The 22,952-nt window shown below is 30.2% G+C and overlaps 1 protein-coding gene across 1 annotated transcript in view; it reads left to right on the top strand.

Moving 5' to 3' along the window:
• Positions 1–11,265: 11,265 nt before the first annotated feature.
• Positions 11,266–22,952, top strand: part of LOC108910334 (zinc transporter 2) — a 22,609-nt gene continuing 10,922 nt past the window's right edge. The window contains exons 1-4 of the mRNA XM_018714902.1: positions 11,266–11,747; positions 20,185–20,304; positions 20,422–20,606; positions 20,696–20,827. Coding sequence (XP_018570418.1) covers positions 11,505–11,747; positions 20,185–20,304; positions 20,422–20,606; positions 20,696–20,827 — 680 coding nt within the window. The 5' untranslated portion in view covers positions 11,266–11,504. The remainder of the gene's footprint in view (positions 11,748–20,184; positions 20,305–20,421; positions 20,607–20,695; positions 20,828–22,952) is intronic.

Raw genomic sequence — 22,952 nt, 5'->3', positions numbered from 1 at the left:
GGGTTAAACTTTTATTTTCAAAAAGTTTTACATTGATAGTTCACGTAATGAACGCGTTAACAGCAGTAAAAGTTAACGATAATGAACTACCTGTACGCGGGAGAAAGAGCGCCGAGACCACGAACGCGCGTGAACACCGCTCTCGTGGCGCGCGATATTTTTGCCTTTAACATTTCAAATTTGAGTCGGTCTCTATCTCGAAAACCGCTCCATCAATTTTTATGATTTTATTTTAATTTTAGGTATCTCCTCGAAACGAGTCATAAAATGTATTTGTCGGTATTAATCCGTCGCATATTAAACATATTTGTAAATTAAAAATATCCATGTAAATATCACTTCTGACTGCTATAAATATAATTTTTTCCCATATTTCATTTTTTAAAAGTTTCAAGGTGATAAGGACAGTAAACATATAGAAAGCAATAATGATTTATATTTATAAAAATAATAACTTTTATTCTTGTTATAAAAACTTTGATTTACTGTTATTCAATTCTACTTTTTTTGGAGGAATGAATTCACCACCATCTTCGTCGTCTTGTAAGAATGTTTATTCAAAAATGCTTTCTGTAAATTCTTCGGTATCATTTGCAGTTTCTCGATTATATGTTAATCTACGTTTCTGCACGATTAGCCATGGCATTGGATTGACCGTCTTTTCCATATATTTCATCAACATTCATCGCTTTTTGCAATAATAATGCGCAATTTTCGAAAACCGATTTTTTCGCGTTCAACCTTTATTTTACAGTTAACAAATTGGTGAAATATTACTTTCGAAATAAATTGTAGTTAATTTAATTGCCTACAACATAAAATTACTAATTTTCCGATAGGTCGTGTTGTTAAGGGTTTTTAACTCGACTGATTTTCCAAGATATTTTTGTCATTATTACTATTTCTTTTAAGATTTTGAGTAGTCTTGTTCCTGATTTATAAAACTTGAAATTAAATACTGTTTCATGAAATTTTTGTAGTTATTAATCATTTCAGTCAAAAGTTGCAAATAGTAGTACCTAATAATCGACATTTATTCAACTTCCTTTGTCATTAAAGAAAGTAATCAGATAGTAATTAAATATACCGAAAGAATTAAAAAGTCTAAACAAACCTATGTTCGAAATTCGAAAAGCTTTAAAAATGTTTAGTCACCCCAATTCCCCTTTGTGACATAAACAGTTTTTTCAATACTTCTCCAATAATCCATTTATCCCTCTATAAAACTCCAATTCAATCCAATTATGAATATTTACGACGCTAGAGTGATTCCACATCGAAATCCTTCCCCGTCCGCATTAAAATCCCACTATTAATTTTGGCCTCCCCGCACCATTATAACACATTTAACGGGTCCGTTGTATAAACTCACCCCCGAGTGTCATAAATTAGTTGCGGAGTAAATTTCTCTGTCGAATTATGCAAATGTGACTGCCGCTGCCTTTCACCGGTGCGCTTTGTTGCCGCCGCCGCCGTTGATGCGCAGATGGAGGCGGAAAATGATTGCGATGTGTAATAATTGTCGTGCATGGATCCAACTAATTTGTAAACAGAAACGGAACGGGAGAATCGTATCTTGACTGCATTGTTAGTTTTCAGGTTACTTGATTCCATTGTTGTCGAATGTCGGATAGTAGGGTATGAGGTGTTATACACGGAGTTTTGAAAAACTTACCCTTTCTAGCAGTATTTGAATGGGCTAAAGGGCAGTCGAGCAAATACGCGGTTGGCCAAGGTCTCATATACAAGGTGTTCCAGAATTCAGTGGTCACATAAGTCCCACATTTTCAAATGGTTTTTCATTAATATCAGAGAAGCGAGATATAATAGCGATATATTCGAAGAACGAATGTATGTACCTACAACGGTTTGAGTTTGGTATCAAATGGGCATGTCTTGTCCATAAATGATTTCAGATCAAATCGATATAAGTCATTATTATAAGAAACTGTATTACCTAGATATGTATATTTAAAAAGAATTAATTAAAATGTATGTTTGTATTTCCCATTTTTTATTATTTTAGGAATATTAATAATCAATACAATTACTAATCTATATGAAATGCGATTGATTAGAAAAATTACTATATATTTTGTAATTAAATTAAATTAAAACTGTGCAAAACCATACTAATCGTATCAACGTCAACGTCACCTGTTACATGGGTGTTGCACAATAATGAAAATGTAATATTGACAGTTGGTAGAAGGAAGCACAAAAAACGTTTAGGTGGAGAATTCTGGAAGGAAGCCTAAAAATAGTTGAAGAGAGAACAGTGTGCAGATAAGTAGCAAGACGATCGGCGGGCAGTGTGTCAAAAATAGTGAAAAATTAAAAGTGTTTAACCGATATTAGTTAGCAGGTAATTATTCTCTAAGTACTTTGCTGTTAATTGTTGTATGTAATCTTATGATTGTGATGGTTATAGATGTTTCATGATAAAAATTCTGTGTATGTTTAGCCTTCATTGTCTTATGCTCAGGGGCGTATATTTTTCTAAGATAAAATTGTTACAATTATTATTAAATATTGCTCATTATTTATTACATGTTAAAATATGTATATATTGTCGTGACTGCCCGGATATTGCAATAACAACTCCTTTGTTTCACATTTAACTTGTTTTGTCATGATTACGTTGTTCTTTGATTTCTTGTGCTCACTTTATGTCAAGACGCATATACGGGCCTTGTTGAATTCACTAACATTTTCGCCCGTGAGGAACGAATCTGAAAAAGAAAGAATAATTAAATACAAAAAAAGAATTGCTAAAACAGATCTTCCGAAATCTCAAATATAGCTGGATTGCCTCCCGTATGGGACTCCAGTATCTTCCGACTCTGCCGGCTAACTAATACCAAACCTCTTCAGTTTTACTTGAAAGTGTGTATGTCTAATTCGAGTGAGGTGACATTTAGTGACACATTAAATAAGTCGGGTGTTATTTATCATTAGCAAAGGTTCTTAATTTATGCCTTTGGTTAGCGGCTGTTTTGTATTTATATTTGGGTAGTTAGAGCAACGTTCGTGGATTTCTCTGCCATGCTCTTTCCCCACAGGAGCTCTAGGTGAGCCTGGCACTCTCATTTTATGTTAAATGGTTGTAAAAGTTTTTGTTGTTTTTTCTATTTGTCACATGTTTAATTTGAAGACTGTTGTACGTAAATAATAAAGTTAGGTGTATTTACTCTGCTTTTGTTTTATAAAATTAAACCATACTTCCCCTCTTTAAAGTTAGTAGCCAGCGCCTTCCGGTCAATAAAAAAATGGATGTATACAACGTAGGTATTCCTTATGATGATCACATATTTTTGGCCACAACTACGTTTATATTTTTTATTTTTTTTTCGATCGAACCCGGGGTTGTTATACTACAAAACAATGCATAACATGTGTAACAAAGTTTATATATAAAAACTCAAGTTATAGGTTAACAAGATAAAAAAATATTTCAAATTCTACTGTACAAAACCCGTTTCATACTTGCCGCAATCGGCTAACCAGATCCGGTTACCCGGCAGCAAGGTTTACAGAATCTTATGGCAGCTTTCACACGTGACGGAAGGAGCTATCCAGCGAACGGTCGCCGGGTTGTAGCCGGTCGCCGCTATTGCCAGTCCGGCTATCCGGTAACCGAACTAACCGAAGTGATAATAGTGTCACAGATTACCTTCTTGCGGTAGTGTGTAGTTTTTTATTAACGCTTTCACACTTGCCGGGTTCAGTCGTCCGGTTTCATTGAAAAGAACAGAACGTGTTTATTGTTCTTTTAAATATTTGTACGAAACTATGTCGAATGTTTGTACGCTACAAGTAGATATTGAATTCTTTATATCACTGGTTGAAACCAGACCTGTCCTGTGGGACTTTAGCCTTTTCATATTTATTGGAGACGCCCAATAAAACCCTTGTTTTTTTTATTACGATGATGTGGGTACATAATTGCAATGCATCTACGATCCATCTCTCGTCGTGATAAAAATGCACTTGAAACTAATATCGGCCAAACCGGTTTGAAAATTAAAGTACATGTGAAAGAGCTAGTCGGATCCGGATAGCCGGTCCAGCAAGTGTGAAACGGCACTTATGCGCATATATCAAACCAAAAATTTCTTGAATCGTTGAGAATTATTCTGATCACTTACAACTGATTGGAAACTAGCCTGTTTCTTTCTATGAACACCAAATTTATTGTAAGCATTGGTGATTTGTTGTTCTTCGAACATTATTTCGCAAAAGCGCATTCGCCTGATGGATTATGACGCTAACCGTTCTTCCAACAAAGCTAATATCTCAATAGTTTATTTTTTCAAATTTCGTCGTGAAATCATATCTTTTTAGCAATTTTTATACCCCGCCGCTGAACAAGTTAATGTAACCTCAAACAACGGCGCGCGTTAGTCTCAGCGCATGCGCAATTGGCAATGGAGCTATGCATTGTTGTCAAATCTCATAATTTAAAAGAAAAGAAATAGTAAATTTTCACATCACCTGCTATGAAGTACTGCCCTTGGCGCGTTGCTTTTGTTGAGTAGGTATTCTCCAGGAACCATATCATCCTACATAAGCAAAAATTTAATTCTTTTAAATAAGATAAACTATGAAATAGGACTTCACTAGTAATCTAATAGAAAACTTAAGCACCAAATCAATAACAGAGCTGGGCAAAATACTCTCAAAATCTATTTAAAATACAAATTACAAAATACCAGTACGATTTTGAAATACTTAAAAACAAAATACTTCTTTAGCAAAGTATTTTAAATATAAATTACTTAGTATTTAAAATAGTATTTTAATTATGGCGAATAACACATACATATTCACAAACGGTCATCAAAAATGAAACCTCGTATTCTTTGGTGAATTAAAATAATACGCCGCTGCTTTACGGTAACAATCATATGATATTTTTGGATTCGTCTTTCAATTTTCTACAAAATACTATTCTCTTATGTTTTTCGAAAAAAGCCGGATTTTCTAGTAAAACTTAAAAAACGAACTGAAAACACACTTCCATATTCGAATAAAATTTTAAATACTCAAGAGTATTTAAATTACCTACTTTTAGAAGATTTTAAATACTTTTTTAAAATACTTTATTAAAGTATTTGAAATACAAAATATTTTTGGGGTATAATAAAAGTATTTTAATTACAATATACAAAATACTATTTTATATTTAAAATACTATTTGGTATTTTTTTGTCAAAATACTCTGATCAATAAATAACTAACAAAAAGAAGTAACTAATCTGTTACTCTCGCCTGATTTTTGCAGCATATGATACTTGAAATTTTGTAGTTAATCTTAGAGTACTGATACCAGGATCCTCTTCCACAGCGTTTAAAATATCTGGTCCTTTCTCATTTTCTGAGTTTGTTCTCATTCAACATTAGCGTATGGTATTCAAAGCTCCTATAATACTCATAAATGTTGAACCAATTTTAAAAAAAATTTCTTCTTCGGTATCTACTTGACGGTCAGGATAATCCATTCGTTATCGTCTTCTGTTTTCTCCGAAAAAAAAGTAGGCTCTAACCATATTAACTCTTTGTTGATTCGTATACATGCTTTTTCATAATATACAAAAACTTGAAAAATAAAAGACAAGAATACATGGCATCGCCACTAAACACTGAAATAAATACCTTTATAACTTACACTTACACATCACACAAAGACACTTTACGAATACCTTGTCGCATTAAACTGCTAAAGTCGAAAACTAAAATAAAAATGTAACAAACCCGTTTACCACCTCATCGTATCATACCAGGCGTGAAGTCAATTTGCAGTAGTTGCCTCTTTTGACCTTCGGAAGCGTTTGGAACATGATGACATTCTGCTTAAATTTAAACTGTGACAGTAACAGTAGTATAGTTCAGTTAAATTAGGTCAAAGTCAGAAGTCATTGACAATGAGGTTCCCAAATTACTACACTGCTTAAAAAAGTAGTAACCCATAATTGTTTGTAGAACTTTTAAAGAATTTCAAAACAATATTTCATAAATTAGATTAGCATTTTTATTATTTGTTTTTTTTTTAAACAAAAAATATTTTAAAACAAATTAGTTTTATTTACAATTAGTAACGTATCTACATATCAATATTGGTTAATTCGTACACATTAACATAAAAAAATATGGAGACTATAATATCACGTCGTTCTCAAAAAATGATTTGAGGCATTTCCAAAATATCATTAATTAAAAATTTGTTTTTAAGATCAGAGGGTACTTGAGTATAAAAATATTTTTGAAGGGGCTCGTGAAATGAAAAGGTTGAATACTACTGAACGTTCTATAGAGTTATGTACTATTATTATTGGTGAAGTATTTTGTATTTTGTATGTTAATATATTTTATATAATCTAAGTTGTATAGAGACGGTTGCAGAGCAACAAAAACAAAAAAGTTGTTGTTGAAAAATCAAATTAAAAATGATGACATATTCTAAATTCTATTAATCTAATTGTGTAGTTGTACCATATTCAGGAAATAAAGGAAATTATTCAATCAGCACAAGAGTTTATACAGTCCACTCTATCGATTAACAATTATCTTTATCTTTATCTTTATCTTTATCTTTATCTTTATCTTTATCTTTATCTTTATTTTTATCTTTATCTTTATCTTTGTCTTAGTAGGTTAGGTTAGGTTAGGTTAGTCTTCTATCTATCTTTATCTTTATCTTAGTAGGTATTCAAAATATCTCAAAAATGAACAAAATTCAAAATTTATAAATACAGCACGAATTAACACAGAATTAGCACAAAATTATAGAGTATTTAAAATATTTCAACCAACCTTAAACTTGACAGACCGTACTTAACTTATTATTAGTCCCAGATTCTTTATTTGTAGTTAAAGTATTACTTACCCAGTTGTTTTCAAAGCACACTTCGTAAAATACGTTATGTAAGAATCACTCAAACAAAAAAATGCCCTTTAGGAATTTTCAATTGTTCGAATTTGTTATTTAGGTAAAACTGCACTTTTATGAAAGGAATAAGTGTTGTGATCAAAATTTAAATAAAAATGCTTAAGTATTAAGAAAGTTACAAGCAAAAAACGAATCTTTAGTTCGGAGTTTCCGAACACCATATAATTTAAGTTATTTAATTCTTTTGATGAAAAAAACGGAAATAAAAAACTTAAGTACGATTTTTAAATCAATAACGGCCATTAAAGCTTCAGAATTTTTAAAATTAATTTATTCGTAAATGCAGTTTGAACCAAGTTTTAAAAAATATACCTATGTATACCAAAATATGAATTAAAAAAACAAATTTGAGGTTATGTAACTTTGTTAATATTGAGTTTTCAAAGAATGTCGTAGGAACTTGTGTCATTATTTTTATGGGTAGAATCACAAAACATATAATACAGGTAGAATTACTTCCAAAATTATTTTTGATCAATTAATTGTAAATATGAAAACAATAAAGATAACGAAGATATACAATGTTGTGTAAATAATCCTGTACATAAATTAATTTTAGATTGACTTATAAAATCAATGGTTGTAGATAAGAATTCAACCTTATATTTTTCTCAAAAACAATCAATTTTACAACTATAACCATTTTTATCCGTAATTTATTGCTAAATTAGAAAAACTCCCACAAACTGAAAATATTAATGGTATAACGTCATCAAATGACAGATAAAAATTGAATTGAAGATACTCAAAAGTAAAATGACTATACTCGACGGCCAAAATTATAGATAGTGATTCATCGCTAGCTCTTGGACTAGTAAGGGGGCTGAAGCGTGCCGGGAACGAAAATCCATTGGCGTGTCTGAGTAAAAGGCAACAAGATATAGAAAATATTGAAAAAACATAATAAAACATAACATCTAATATTTTTTACGGTTTGCTATAACCGGCACTTTGATTAATTTTAATTATTACAGCATTTTAAAACGTCCCAGTTGTGTTTTTTTAATTTATAAATTTATTTTAGCCATGGAATTAGACCCCTCGTCTACGCTTATGCTATGACGTTTCTCAGGTCGGGCAAATCAAGTCCGTTTACACCCACTAAAAAAGCATTTCCCTATTCCCTACCAAGTGCAAAAGACAGAGATAAAATATAGATCGACGTTAAGTGTAACTCAGTCTATACACGATTATAGATTCTACCGATGTGCATGGCGATAGGCACAAAGATAAATAATATTGAACCGTATATAAATCATTTTATATTTTATACGCATTATGGTAATAGTGTTTTTATATTATGTATTAGTCACTCTTTATAATTTCGGCCGCCGAGTATAGTGAGATCAGACGACAATGGGAAGGGAGTTTTTAATTTTAATTTCTTTATTTCCATAATTTGTATGTTTATTTCTAAATTAATGTTTAAATTTTTCAAATAATTTTTGCAAAAGAAAATAAAGTGATGCCACTGATTACCCTTTTTCTAAATATTGTAATATTTTGCACAAGTATTAGGCAACCTAATTTACGTTAAAGCAGTTTGATTCACATAAGACTATGGTCCCGTACTTTATTGAGTCACTTAAAGACTTGATTAACTAATTAGTAAGCGATTAAACTGTGAATATTCATTTATAAATTATATTAGTATATGTACAGTCTAATCATGTGATTAACCAAGGCTTAACCGAAACTTAAAGTACCAGGCCTAAAGAATATGGAGATGTTTGAGTATTTAAATCGTTATTTTCCTGTGTTTAAAATTTAAGCTGTATTTAGTCTTCCAACACAAAATAACACAAATTTTAGAACGCAGCTTCAGTATTCACTTCAATGGGCTCAATTACCATTTTCTTATTTATATTCAGAAAGCATACGTCGTAATTCGTTAATAAGCCCAAAATCAGATATTTTGTTCAACAATTTCTCCCTCAAAATGACTCGTGAAAACGGACCACAGGAAAACGTAACATTTTGTGTCAAACCACCCCTTAACGGCAATCCCCCCCGAGGTATTTGACTGGGTTTCATATATCTCTAATTAAAGAAGCAGCAAAAACAAACAACTGAACCTAATTAAAAAATAAACGTTATTATAAATTTTGGTAAAGAAAACTAGTACGTTGAGATACTATTCCTCACTCAACGCTAAAATCGAGAAAATAGAAAATGAATAATTCGCGCCTGTCTTACAATTCACCTAACTCGAGAGCAGTCTCAATCTCATTATAATACGCCTGAATATGTTCAATTTATTCCAAGCGCTATGTAAAAATAATGGCTTTTTCATTCATTTTATAATAAAAGTAGGTATATAGCCACACTCAATGTTTTGTAAAACGCCTAAAATTTTCAGTCAAATTGTATTTACATTTACCATTTTACAATTTGCCCAGTCAGTTGTAAAACGCCTAGGCATTTTGTAAAAGACTAAAGTGAATTGGCAATTAGCCTGCGACACCCACATACTATCCAAAACCTAAATTACAAAATGTTCTGTACTAATTATTAAAGTAAATATAATGCATTTTCTAATGTCTAAAAGCTTTGGACTATGGACTATGGCTCCCTTCTGGGTATGCCATTACTTTCTTCAAATAGTAAACATTATGCGTACTTGAACCGAACAAGCCAATTAAAGTAAAATATTCTTATATAAAACAAGAAACTTGAGGCTTTTTTTCGCGAGTGAGATAGAAATAGTAACTACAAGTCAGATATTCATCAATATTCAGTCACTAAAAAAAGCCTTTGATTTCAACAATTTTTGGTCCCAGACTCAGACCCTTGGCTCAGACAGTAAATATAAGATAGCAAATTTTTCCATAAGTATGCAACCAATGATACAGTTCTGTGTAGAATGAGTTATATACATTAGATGTTACTTAGTTTTAAAAGTTTTAGACGTTGCCAAATATTTTCTTTCTCCTAATATTGGTCCTTCAATAATGTCCAATCTAGTTTTTACACTTAACTATTTATATTACCTAAAACTGAACACTTATGAAAAGGAAAATACCTATCTACTTAATGTTTGCAGATTTTCTTATGATTGTATAAACTCAAATGTACGCATAGGCGTAGCCAGGAATTTTTCTAGTGGGGGGGGAGCCAGTTTATTGAACAAAGGCCGCGTTCAGCCGAACATAGCGCAATAGCAGTATCTGCTAAGAAGTAGCTTGTAGCGCTCTATCTGGCGGGGACAACCATTGACCACAATTTCATAGAACATAAATCACAGTATGGTTATCTGTGACTAGCTATTGTCCCATGATCATAAAAAACAAAATTTGTTAGCTATATATGCTACATCGTTTTAAATTTTAAAATCTTTTCAAGCAGCATTTTCGAGTATTTGTAAGGTACGTATTCTCCAGATACTGGCTTGTATATAAAAGGTAATAATATATGTACGTAAAAGGTAGTATGTATATGTAAAATGTATATAAAAGGCAATGAAAATTGAAAATAAATTTCAACTGTTAGTAATACCATTTTTCTAGCACAACAAAATGAATCATCTGTATTTCTAACCTAACTTTCTTACTTAAACTCTTTAAAAACTGCTTAAATTTGACACCTAGCGCTCTCTCCTCTCAAAATAGCGAAAATTAATTAAGCTACAAAACATGGCGACTGCTAGGTATAGCGCAACCTGTTAGCAGAAAATTGTGAACACAAAGCTATGCTATCGCTACGAGCGCTAACATAGCGCTGCGTCTGGCTGAACGTGGCCAAAGGGTATATGAAATCATGGCTAAATTTAGTGCAAAAGCCTTCTTACTCAACGGCCAAAAGTAAACAGAGTGGCCTAAAGTGATTTAATCTGACTGTTTTATACTAAACGCCTCAATTATCTAAACAAATAAATAATATACTTACTTATTATGGTTTAAATTTTTATATTAATTAAAATTATACGAAACAAAATTTTTGAAACTTGCAGTATGCAGGAGGGCCGTGGCCCCCTCCTGTTCCCCATTGACTATGCTCCATTCTGACACTTCCAACAATTTTAAAATTTTGATAAACTACTTAAAAGGAGAACTTTTTTCTGAAGATGAGTGGTTATGAATATCTGAAACGTATATATATATGCCTATGTAAAGTATATTTATATATACAAAATTATTTTGAAGTTTTAACCAAAAGCCTAGTTTAATCTTAAATTCCAATTACCCAATTGGTCTTTTAAATAAATTCATTTAATCTTCAAAATATGCACTGATTTGGCAATGTTGCATATCGCGTGTTTATTTGACATTTGCTTTTCAGTTTGTCTGTTGTCAGTTTGTTTAATCAGCTGTATTTTCTGTCATCTTTGTCACTTTCTGTTGCTGACATCGAGGATTTAAAGTGACGATGGATGGAAGTTTATAACAGTAATAATCATCAGCAATGATTTCTAACAGAAATAAATTGGCCATGATAACGTCCGCAAAGTGGCACGGTTCATCTTCAAATCTAACGTGCAATACGGTGATGTAGATTATTTAGGTTAAGTGTAAACAAAAAAATTGTGCGTGAATAAAACCCAAAATTCGGCCATAATATGGATAAATGCGAGCATTACGTTGATTGCGACGATGAAAATCTTCTCCTGGATGATGAAAGTGCTCTTGAGAAGAAATGTGTGAGGTGTAGAAAACAAATTCCTGTCTGGGTAAACGGAGACACTGTGCCAAATTGGACTCAAAACATAAATGGTGTTTTTCTTAATGAAGGGTCTGAGACTATAATGTCAGTCATAGATGAGCTTACAGATAATTTAGAAGATTCACCTTTATTAATAAATGTAAGTTTGTGGCAATGAAAAAGTTCTACATAAATATTTTGCTATTATCCATTTATTCATTATCAAAATTATGGTTTATTATAACAGAACTTCCTGCATTTTATCTGTGTATTTAGATACTTCCTGTACTTATGAGAAACATATGATTATAAAAATAAAAATTATATAAATTTAGATAAATTATTTAAAAAAGTTAATTAAAATAAAAGATATTCAAATAAGGGTTAATAAGTAAATGTAACATATAACGTATGTGCTAAATCTAAGTCTTTACTACAACAGCAACAGACAATACAATAATCGAGACAGTAATATCTGTAGTTAGTAGGATTAACAAATTTTAATTTAAAATTTAATGATTACGATCAGTAAATCTTTATTAAACCCATATAATTTATAGAAAGGATTTGTCTGTCCTTAGATATGAAGTGATAATTATGATATCCAAGTCATGTTATACATTGTTTTATAGATCGTAGGTACTTTATTTATGTTTTAAATTCCAAAATAATTTGTGGAAAACCAAAAAGTAAAGCAACATACCTAAGCAAATATCAAATTTAATAACTTGTTTGCAATATAAAAAACTTGTTTTTTTGTAGACCAAGAATTTCAACTATGACCTCTATAATAAAATCCTCAATAAAATCACACATATGTAGTAAAAACATGAACAAAATTTGTTTGCAACCAAAATTTTTTCATAAATATCAAAACTAAAATATGTATCACAAATTAATATGTATACATTAAAATGTGAGATTTTTGTACTACAACAAAAAGTCAGTTATATTTTCTCACAAAATTCAGTAAATACTGAAAGAAAGAGAAAAGAATATATTCGATATTTTATATACATAGACACTGATAAAATTAACAGAAAGAAAAAATAATGATAAATAAGAAAATAAAACTGTATAAATTATGCAAAAGAGCTTTTTCATGTAATAAAATTTGTTGATTTTGGTGATTTTTGTAGAGCAAAATCTAAGTATATCATTTTGCAGGAATCCAGATCAAATTTTTTTTGTTTGTTTAATATTTTTTTTTATTATTTTGGTTTAAAAGTGCAAAAAAATTACATAATGTGGGTAACAATCAATTCGTAAAAAAAATTAATGAAATTATTGCGCCATCATCTTCACTCTTAAAAAAAAGTTATTCAAGTCACTTTAATATGGTAACAGTAACATTTTTGTCACCTAATTAAATAAAAAGGAGTATATAAGTTATCTAAATATATTTAAACTGTACCTTATTTAAAAGTATTATTTATCAAGCATTTAATCGTATTTGTGTCTAAATTGATGTTAATGATAAATATTTTTCCCAAGATTAACACCTATTTAATAATTAGTTTTCTACCCCTAGCCATTTGTTTTGTTTGTGTAAATACCTTACATCTCCATTTTTTTTATCTTTAGAAATCAAACTAAAATTAAAATATGAAACAGATGATTTCAAATTCATCGAAAGTGATTTAATTCAAATTAAACTGATTTCTTTTAATATGGTATTTCCAAAATACTTTTTAAATCTTTGGGAAAGTATTTATTAACTATTTCATAAAATATCTTGTACTATGTTATATCCTCGGTTATATCCTACTAAAATTATCTAATAAAATTCATGATAATAGAAATACTTGGCAAATTTATTTGTAATTTGTGTTTTTTTTATGTATCACTTGCTCAGTCAAACGTGGTCACATTTCAAATGACAGAAAAAAATGCCTTAAATACAGCTCTTTCACTTTCACTTCAATAGCAATTTAGCAAACAGAAGGTATTTTGTTTATTTCGATTTGCACGCCTATTAAATTGTAACATTTCATAAAATCAGTGTATTAGAAAATAATGTGTAACAATTTGGAATAGGTGTATGTTTAACATTTTATAATTCAATTTCAGATGTGCTTAGGTAGGTATAAGTAAAAGTATCTAAGAAGAATTTAAAAATGTTTTGTGATCAAGATGATTAAAATTTTTGAAATAACATGAGAAAAATTTTAAAATATACAGGATGTCCCATATAAGATGGATTCTTTTATAGCTGTGGTCATATCAGTATTACAAGAAAAATGATGATTGTTGCAACAACTTATGGTTTGAAATAGATCATATTAACAGACTTTTAAATTAAATTTAAGATCAACTTTGATAAACAGATATTGGGTTTAAAACTTACGGTTTCAACATTATTTAATGTTTAAAGAAAATTCCCTTTGTAGCATTCTCAAAAATGTCCATAATTTCTCCAGAAATAAACATATGATAGCAAACTGCTTCACTTGTTCAAGTGAGAAAAAACCTATCCTACCTACTTTCGAATACATTTCAAATAGAAAATTACAGGCATTAGAAGTATCAAGTTTTGTGTCATTGATAACTTGATTTTTTTTCAGGTCACCCTAGGTTATATGGCACAAGCGGATGTATGTACCTAGTATTCAATTTTCTTTCGATTTCATTAAGATGTGTTAGTCTATTTCTGATAGTTTGTAAGATATTCACTGTTTTCCATATTGTTTGGATGGCACATAATAATGGAACTTTCAAAGTCAAAATTAGATGTGAATGTGATGTTTCAACCATAGTTTAATGTTAAAAATTACCCAAACTGAAAAATATTTACAAGAATGTTAGAAAAACACTTGGAAAAACACTAACTATTCAAAATATCCACCATTCTGCTAAACACATGATTAAATAAATATCTTAGAATTCTTGTCAACGCTATGAAGAATTTTACTTATGTCTCTGAGAGCATGTCTAATTCAATCTTGCATAACTTTACTTTTTATAAATGTCCACAAGAAAATGTCAGATTTTGTTAAATCGTGGGATCTAACTAGCCAATAAGGAGACCTCACCTTTTTATTATTTTGAATTGGAAAGTGTTACCTATATGGATCTATTTATTAATGCGCAAATAGCAACAAAAGAAATATGAAAATCTGTGAATATAAAAAAATATCTTAACAAAATTGAAAGGAATTTAAATTTACATCTAAGTGAAATTTAACATATACCTAATTCCATTAACAAATAAAATATCTGTGATTAAATACTAAACTTTCAAATACCAGTATTTTCAATTTTTTATTGAAATATGAGTACTTAACGTAGAAGATAGGTTTTTTAATTCTTGAACAAATAATGAAAACTTCATCTTGTTGTATATGGTCGGAGGTACATATTTAAAATTTTCGAGTTTGGTACAAATGCCATTAAAAAGAAAAAAATGTCAAATAATATCATAATACCTCAAATCGAGTCTTAATAAACTCGACGAGCAAATTGCAAATGCAATAATAATAAACAGGTTAGTCCATCTGAAAAAATGAACACCCAGAGGAAATGGGACACCCTTTACAATCGAAAATAATTTAAAAATTTGGAAGTATAGATGTAGTTCAACCTTTATTTAAAACTTTTTTTGTAACTTAATATGATCAGAGCTATGGACGAATTCGTCTCTTGGCATACCCTGTATATTTTTTTTATTCAAGTATTAAATTATCCTCCTAAGTTGTGTATATCTTTACAAGGAAATATATTGATTATAATTTTTATGTTATTATTCAAACATTGAATAATTTAATCAAAGTGAAAAGATATCAAAAGTGTCATAATTATTTTTTATTTATTTGTCACAGTTGAATTGTTGCTTCATAAAATGTCTAGTTATTTTCTAAGAAATGGGAAAGTTGTAATCAAAATCAGAATGAAGTAGATATTAGCAGTTACGTAATTGAACATTTTTATAATAAATTTTATTTATCAAGAGACAATACACCATTGTATGTATAATGGGCAAATTTTGAAATTCCTAACACCGATATCTGAAGATACCAGATTTACATTGAAAATAAACAAACTAAAAGCGGAAACAATCTAAATTAAACAAGATAACCAATGCACTTATATTTAATAAATGAATAGTTTTCGTCTGGTTATTGCATTATTGTTTGAGTGACTGTTGACCGTTACATAGTAGAAATGTTAGAGGGTCCTGTTATGGATGGTTGCAATATTGAAAAGGTAAGAGCCAAATTGAAAGTAAGTAGATAGGAAAAATTGGAACAAAAAATCTTTTTCAAATTGATATCATCACTAAAAACGCAATAAAGTTGCATATTTATTTAAAATCATGTAATATCTAAAGAGAAGGAAATACGTATTACCTCATCAGATTATAAATAAACTGTAGTACAAAAAAAAATATTTAAATTTTGTAAAATTTCAGGACAATGACAATGTTTTTTTACCCAATTTTTGTTTAAAGCTTTGAATATTTGACTTTCCACCAATTTTTTTTTAACATGATTTCCGTTAAAATATTTATGTTATTGTATAATAGGTCGGTCCCTTGTATTCTGAGGCAAACTGTAAAAAAGAAATAAAAAAGCAAATGGTTAAACTAGATTTATCTTCTAGAACCCGTATCATATCAGAATAAGAAAAATTATGTGTAACGATGTACAGGTTAAAAAAATTGGTCAAAAGCATTAATCACAGATTTTTTGAAAAAAAATAATAAAATCTACTTTATGCCATTTTCCATTTAGGCGCTTCTTTTTCAAAAGACTTTAAAGGCTTTAAAATTAGATTCTTATTAATAACTCTATTGTTTTTTAATACATTCAGTTCAAAAATTGTGCAAACATTTATTTTTAACAATGATTTTAAATTAAATGAAGAATTTTTTTAAATTAAAACGAAAATGAAGGAAAAGAGGTTGCCCTTTTCCAAACTTTTTCTTATATGTATGTATATACTTAACTATGGCCCCAAATTGTTGCATCTTTAGATGAATTTATTTCTTTAATTTTGTTTATAGATATTTATAAAATTTTGATGTGGAATTTGATTTATTCTTGAGAAAATTTTATTTAGGTCTTGGTTTTTATACCTATTATAACATTTGGACTATACTTTTAATAAAAATAAAAATAATAGTGTACCTATTTTGAAATATTGACTTTGGTAAAGGTTTAATTTAAATTTAACTTAATTAATTTACTCAGTTTCAGTTTAGCAATTAGATTAATTTAAATTAGCTACATTCAAATGTTATTCGACATGTCTATCACTTCTGTGTGCACACTTGGCTTGAGACTTGGCTTTTCTTAATAATAAAGAACCAAGTATGCTAGAAAATTTGTGGTTTAGTCTTCTACAATTTATTTTCATAGTTGTCGAATTGAAACCACTTATTTTGTGCCGACAAAAAGCATACAAGTTAATTTTTAGTTATTATAATAAAAAACAAGTCGGATAAAAAATTAGTCACTGTTTGTTAACATAAGACAAATTAAAGTTACTAGAAAATATATTACCTACCTACATTATATAGAACATATTTAAAAATACAGACAATTCTTTGTAATACTAATGAAATTAGCTCTAGCAATGAAATTGGAGTGGTGTTCAAAAAATTGCCATTTTGTAGCCTTAACTGTAAATGACACATATTTGAATTTGGCATATACTTATGTTTTTGACAGCAATATTTATTTCTTTTACATAGAATCAAAGTTTTATACAGGGTGTTTCCTAAGTACGATCCGTAACTTCAAGACATAATTTTTTATGGTATTTAAAGAAAAAAATTGCTATAAACATGTGGCCAGAAACACTTAGATTGCGAGATACAGGATATTGAAAATTTAAAAAAATATATTAATAAGTATTTCAAATATAGGACCCCGCACAAAATGAATGGAAATTGGGTCCCGCTAGATTTGGCTGGAATTGTGATATGTTATAGTTCTCGACATTCTGATGAAAAGTTGTCACAGGCCCAAAGTGATCCTATGGATAGTTTCAGAGACATAGAGGGGGGGAGTGTGTGATTTTGGCTGTAGGACTGAGTAAGCTTCACGAAGTTTCAAGCTGATGGATTCAAAAACTGAGGCATGTAATGAATTTTGACCAGTAGGTACAATGCTTTTGGGATCACTGAACCTGAATTCTTGGATAGCTTAGCTATCTAAGGTCACCTGGAGGTCAGGTAAAGGTCGTTTCAAGGTCAATCTGAAGAAAAGGCTTGTATTGAATTTCAACCAGTGCATATATAAGTTTTTTGGGTGGGCAACTAAATTTGGGGACAAGTTAACATTTGTGAAAGGCCTTTTCTTTACTTTGACCTTGAAATGATCTTGACTTGACCTAAATGTGACCTTGTAGGGCTAAGCTATCCCCAAATTTAATTCCCCCCAAAAAAAGCTTATATACGCACTGATTGAAATTCAATACAAGCCTTTTCTTTAGTCTCATCTTCAAATGACCTTGAATTGACTTGAAGGTGACGTTTAGGGTTACGCTATCTGCAGATTCAGATTCTACGAGACCAAAAACCTATTCAGTCACTGGTCAAAATTCAATACAAGTCTTTTCTTCAGTTTGACTTTGAAGCGACCTCTACCTGAACTCCAACTGACCTTAGATAGCTAAGCTATTCAAGAATTCAGGTTCAGCAATCCCAAAAGCATTGTATCTACTGGACAAAATTCATTACATGCCTCAGTTTTTGAATCCATCTACTTGAAATTTTGTGAAACTTACTCAGTCTTACAGCCAAAATCACACACTTCCCCACTCCATACCTCTGAAACTATCCATAGGATCACTTTGGGCCCGTGACAACTTTTCATCAGAATGTCGAGAACTATAACATATCACAATTTCAGCCAAATCTATATCTCTGAAACTATCCATAGGATCACTTTGGGCCCGTGACAACTTTTCATCAGAATGTCGAGAACTATAACATATCACAATTTCAGCTAAATCTAGCGGGACCCAATTTCCATTCATTTCGTGGGGGGTTCTTTTATGGTACGTTTGTAAAGAGCTGCATTTTTAGTATTTAGTAAGTAAATTTTTATCTGCCGCCAGTGGCGTAGTTGTGCATGAGTCAGTCGACGTTTTCGTCAGAAAATGTAGAACGCCAATGGGTTTTTTAAAATTTTTATTAACAAAAAAGATGCCTTGAATTTTTTGCCTAATACTAACTTATTCTTGGAAGAAAAGATTTATTTAATTCAGCGGCAACAAAAATAAGAGATAATATGGTATGCCTTTTTTTTTTGTTGTCTTAGTTACTTGTTTGGTACCAAGATTGTTGGCATTTCGTTAGTTATAAGTTGTCAGTCAAAACTGTGGATTAGAAGAAATTCGGAAATGAATAAATTTACTAATGCTGAAATGATTCAGATGCATTTCATCTACGGCTTAGCAAAGAGAATACAGAAGAAGAGCGGCATATTTATCAAGACTGTTATCCTAACGGAGTAACGCCATGTGTTAAAACATTTAGAAAGCTACATCTCAGATTAAGTGAAACTGGTAGTTTTAAGCATGGTAAGGAAATTTCAGGCAGGCAGACCTTCAACAGTAACAACCCCAGAGTTAGAAGAAGCTATACTTCGAGAGATAGAAGAAGATCCTTCAACCAGACTACCAGACTACCACATACAATGGACCCCATACCAACGTACAATATCTGCCAAATCTTGAGAACCTTGCATTGACTGTTTAAATTTATTTAAAATATTGATATATTTTTAAAAATTTTTAGCACCTATCTTGGAATCTAAGCGTTTCCGTCCACATATTTATAGGAACGTTTTTTTAATACCAAAAAAAATTGTGTCCTGAAGTTACAGACCGTACTTAGGAAACACTCTGTATTTCATGCGATATCAGAACGTAAAACAAGACAAATTCTGGATTTACAGATTTTTTTTCTTAAAGCCAGATATCAATATTTTTGGTTATTTAATCATGCCTCAAATTTTGGCTTCAGATAGTTTTAGTTTCATAACATTAGGTAACATTGAACAGGAGTATACTTGCTTATTGAATGTTATTAGGAGAGTAAAATTTACGAAACTTACGGAAAATGTATCAAAATGCAAATTTCAACAACTTCGTTTAGTTAAAAATAATAAAATTCATTTGATATTTTGCTTACAAAAATTTGTACTCGGAGCCTTATGTCTTATATCTTCATTTTACTAATTTTATAATTAAGTAAAATAATAACAGTGAATGAAAAAAAAATTACTATTACGTTTCAGATTCAATAGTCAATATATAAATAGAGGCATATACGAGTATGTCAAAATTATGTCTTTAAATATCAACAAATATATTCTAATTTCACTGGTTTTTTAGTTTTAAGTATCACTTATTTGTTCTAGTTTATTACGTATCTAAAATAGACATATGTACAGAATCAATTAGAATAATTTGAAGCAATTTTGTTAAGAAAAGATATATGCATAAAACATATTTTGTGACGAACAGCTGTGTCTACTATTTTTGACTGTTTGACCAATGGTAAACTGACCTTAATTCTATCCGTATATTATCATTATCTGCAATTTATTTTTACAAAAGCTGTTATATTGAAGAACTGTTTGTTTTAGGACTGTTACAGAGAACCTGTCAATACAGAATTTCACTGCCATGACTCTGTAGGGTATATAGAAGATGTTATTGCATGGAGGAAACTTATGTCAGCTTCAATATTATGTTTTATATTCATGGTAAGTAGGTACCAACATTATATTTTCTGGTTAGTTTCACTTTTATATTTAGATGAACATTTTTAATTTGTCTGTATTTCAGTCATTTGTTATTTTTCAAAAAATTTCATTTTATAGGCTGCGGAATTACTGGGTGGATATTTTGCCGGGAGTTTAGCCATCATGACGGATGCTGCCCATCTATTTTCTGACTTTATAGGTTTTTTGATATCACTTCTAGCGCTCTGGATAGGAAAAAAACCAGCTACTAAGTATATGACTTTTGGGTATCATCGTGCAGAAGTATTAGGTGCTCTATTAAGGTAAGCCAACAGTTTTTTTAATCCATTTATGTTGAATCACATTAACCACAATTGATGATTAATGGACAAATATCTCTTATATTTTTCAGTGTTATAACAATTTGGATGTTGGCAGCCATTTTCTCCGTTTTAGCAATTGGTAGACTGTACAATAAGGATTACGATATAGATGCTGACACTATGATAGTGGTAGCTTGTATAGGGGTGGTTATAAATATTATGTAAGTAAAATAATGCATATTTAACAAAGATAACACTTGTGATTGTCACCAAAGATGGTTTAAAAATTCATCGACTCCTTATTTTAACTCATTATACTCGACGGCCAAAATTATAGATAGTGATTCATCGCTAGCTCTTGGACTAGTAAGGGGGATGAAGTGTGCCGGGAACGAAAATCCATTGGCGTGTCTGCGTAAAAGGCAACAAGATATAGAAAATATTGAAAAAACATAATAAAACATAACATCTAATATTTTTCAAGGTTTGCTGTAACCGGCACTTTGATCCATTTTAATTATTACAGCATTTTAAAACGTCCCAGTTGTGTTTTTTTAATTTATAAATTTATTATAGCCATGGAATTAGACCCCTCGTCTACGCTTATGCTATGACGTTTCTCAGGTCGGGCAAATCAAGTCCGTTTACACCCACTAAAAAAGCATTTCCCTATTCCCTACCAAGTGCAAAAGACAGAGACAAAATATAGATCGATGCTCAGTGTAACTCAGTCTATACACGATTATAGATTCTACCGATGTGCATGGCGAGCGGCACAAAGATAAATAATGAACCGTATAGAAATCATTTTATATTTTATACGCATTATGGTAATAGTTTTTTATATTATGTATTAGTCACACTTTATAATTTCGGCCGCCGAGTATAGGTACTTACTTTCATGAAACAGAATTTATAGACTATATTTCACAGGATTTTTAAATGTTTATTTACATATCCGCAAATAGTATTTGACATATTTAACTTTAAATTTATGAAAATTGATATGAATGATGTTATGTAATTAGTTGCAATTATTATAATTTTAACCCATTATATTATTTTAAAGTCTATTATGCTTCAAAAATGAATGAAACAGCCTTGAATTAGCATTATTATATCCCTATTAACTCTCATTTTAATGATAAAATATGTCGGAGTATTTTTTATGATTAGTGACATGGATTTTCTGAGAATTTTTAGCTAGATAATCAAATTTAAGTATTTCGAGTCGGTTTATTATAAAAAGTACAGTCAAAAGTTGGACTATATATTTAACAATTTTGTGCTAAGCTCTCTTAACTCAATATTAAGATACTTGCTAGAAAATTTCCTGAAGATCATATATACGGTATGAGTCATATTCAATGAAATTTCAGAATATCGGAGAATACTGAAATAGAAAAGTGATGACATATTCTCAAGCTTGATTTTCAAAACAAATTCTGCTGTCAAATTATATTTGATAATAAGGGTTTTTTGGTGAGCCAAACCACATCAAACCCGGTTAGCTCGAGTTTAATTGTGTCAAGAGTTTGAGTTAACATTTGACAGAACTCGCAAAAATTCTTTTGGTTTGGATATCTAATCAATAATAAAATCGTAACCTATAATCTATGATAGTGCTCGTAGCTCAAGTTGTTTGATTATTTCTTATATGCTATAGTTGTTATTCCTAATCTGAAATCCATGAAATAACGTTAATGTATAGATGGTTATTAAATCAAAATGGGTTTACCTTTTCACAAATATTATCTATCCCAACGTAAATGTATCGTCTAAAAGGAAGTTAATAAAGATCTATACAGTACAATATAGAAAATGCATATCTTCGATTAAAGTTATTTGGATCCTCGATTACTATTTTTTTATTATCAATTTTAAATATTACTTTGCATTTTTTGCAAAGTGAATCCATTACCAAATTTTTTTATTTACAACTTATACCTATCCAAACCTCTAAAAAAACGAAGTAGTGACTAGGTACGATGGTACGAAACAGAAAATAAATAAACAATGATAGAAATATTAACTTAATATCCAAACCAACCCACAAGTCCGGTTTGATGGTTAGGCAAACTCTGCCAAACCGGGTTAACTACATTTCTCGCCAAAACGTCAAACCTCAAACTATAGTTAACCGGGTTAGCGGTTTTCTCGCCAAAAAACACTTATTGTCATTTGTTTTGTTTTCATACAGGATGATATTAATTTTCTTTCATCTCCGCTCAAAGAGTTGTGATTAGAGTAAAAAGTGCCCTATATAAATTTTTCATTATTGCTGATTAGTTAGTAGAGTTTCATGGTAATGAACTATAATGCAATCTTATAGTTTCATATATATAT

Source organism: Anoplophora glabripennis, unplaced genomic scaffold (assembly GCF_000390285.2).
Source record: "Anoplophora glabripennis isolate ALB-LARVAE unplaced genomic scaffold, Agla_2.0 scaffold459, whole genome shotgun sequence".
Lineage (NCBI taxonomy): Eukaryota > Metazoa > Arthropoda > Insecta > Coleoptera > Cerambycidae > Anoplophora > Anoplophora glabripennis.
Note: the sequence above shows the minus strand (reverse complement) of the source record. Positions and strands in the feature narration are given on the sequence as shown.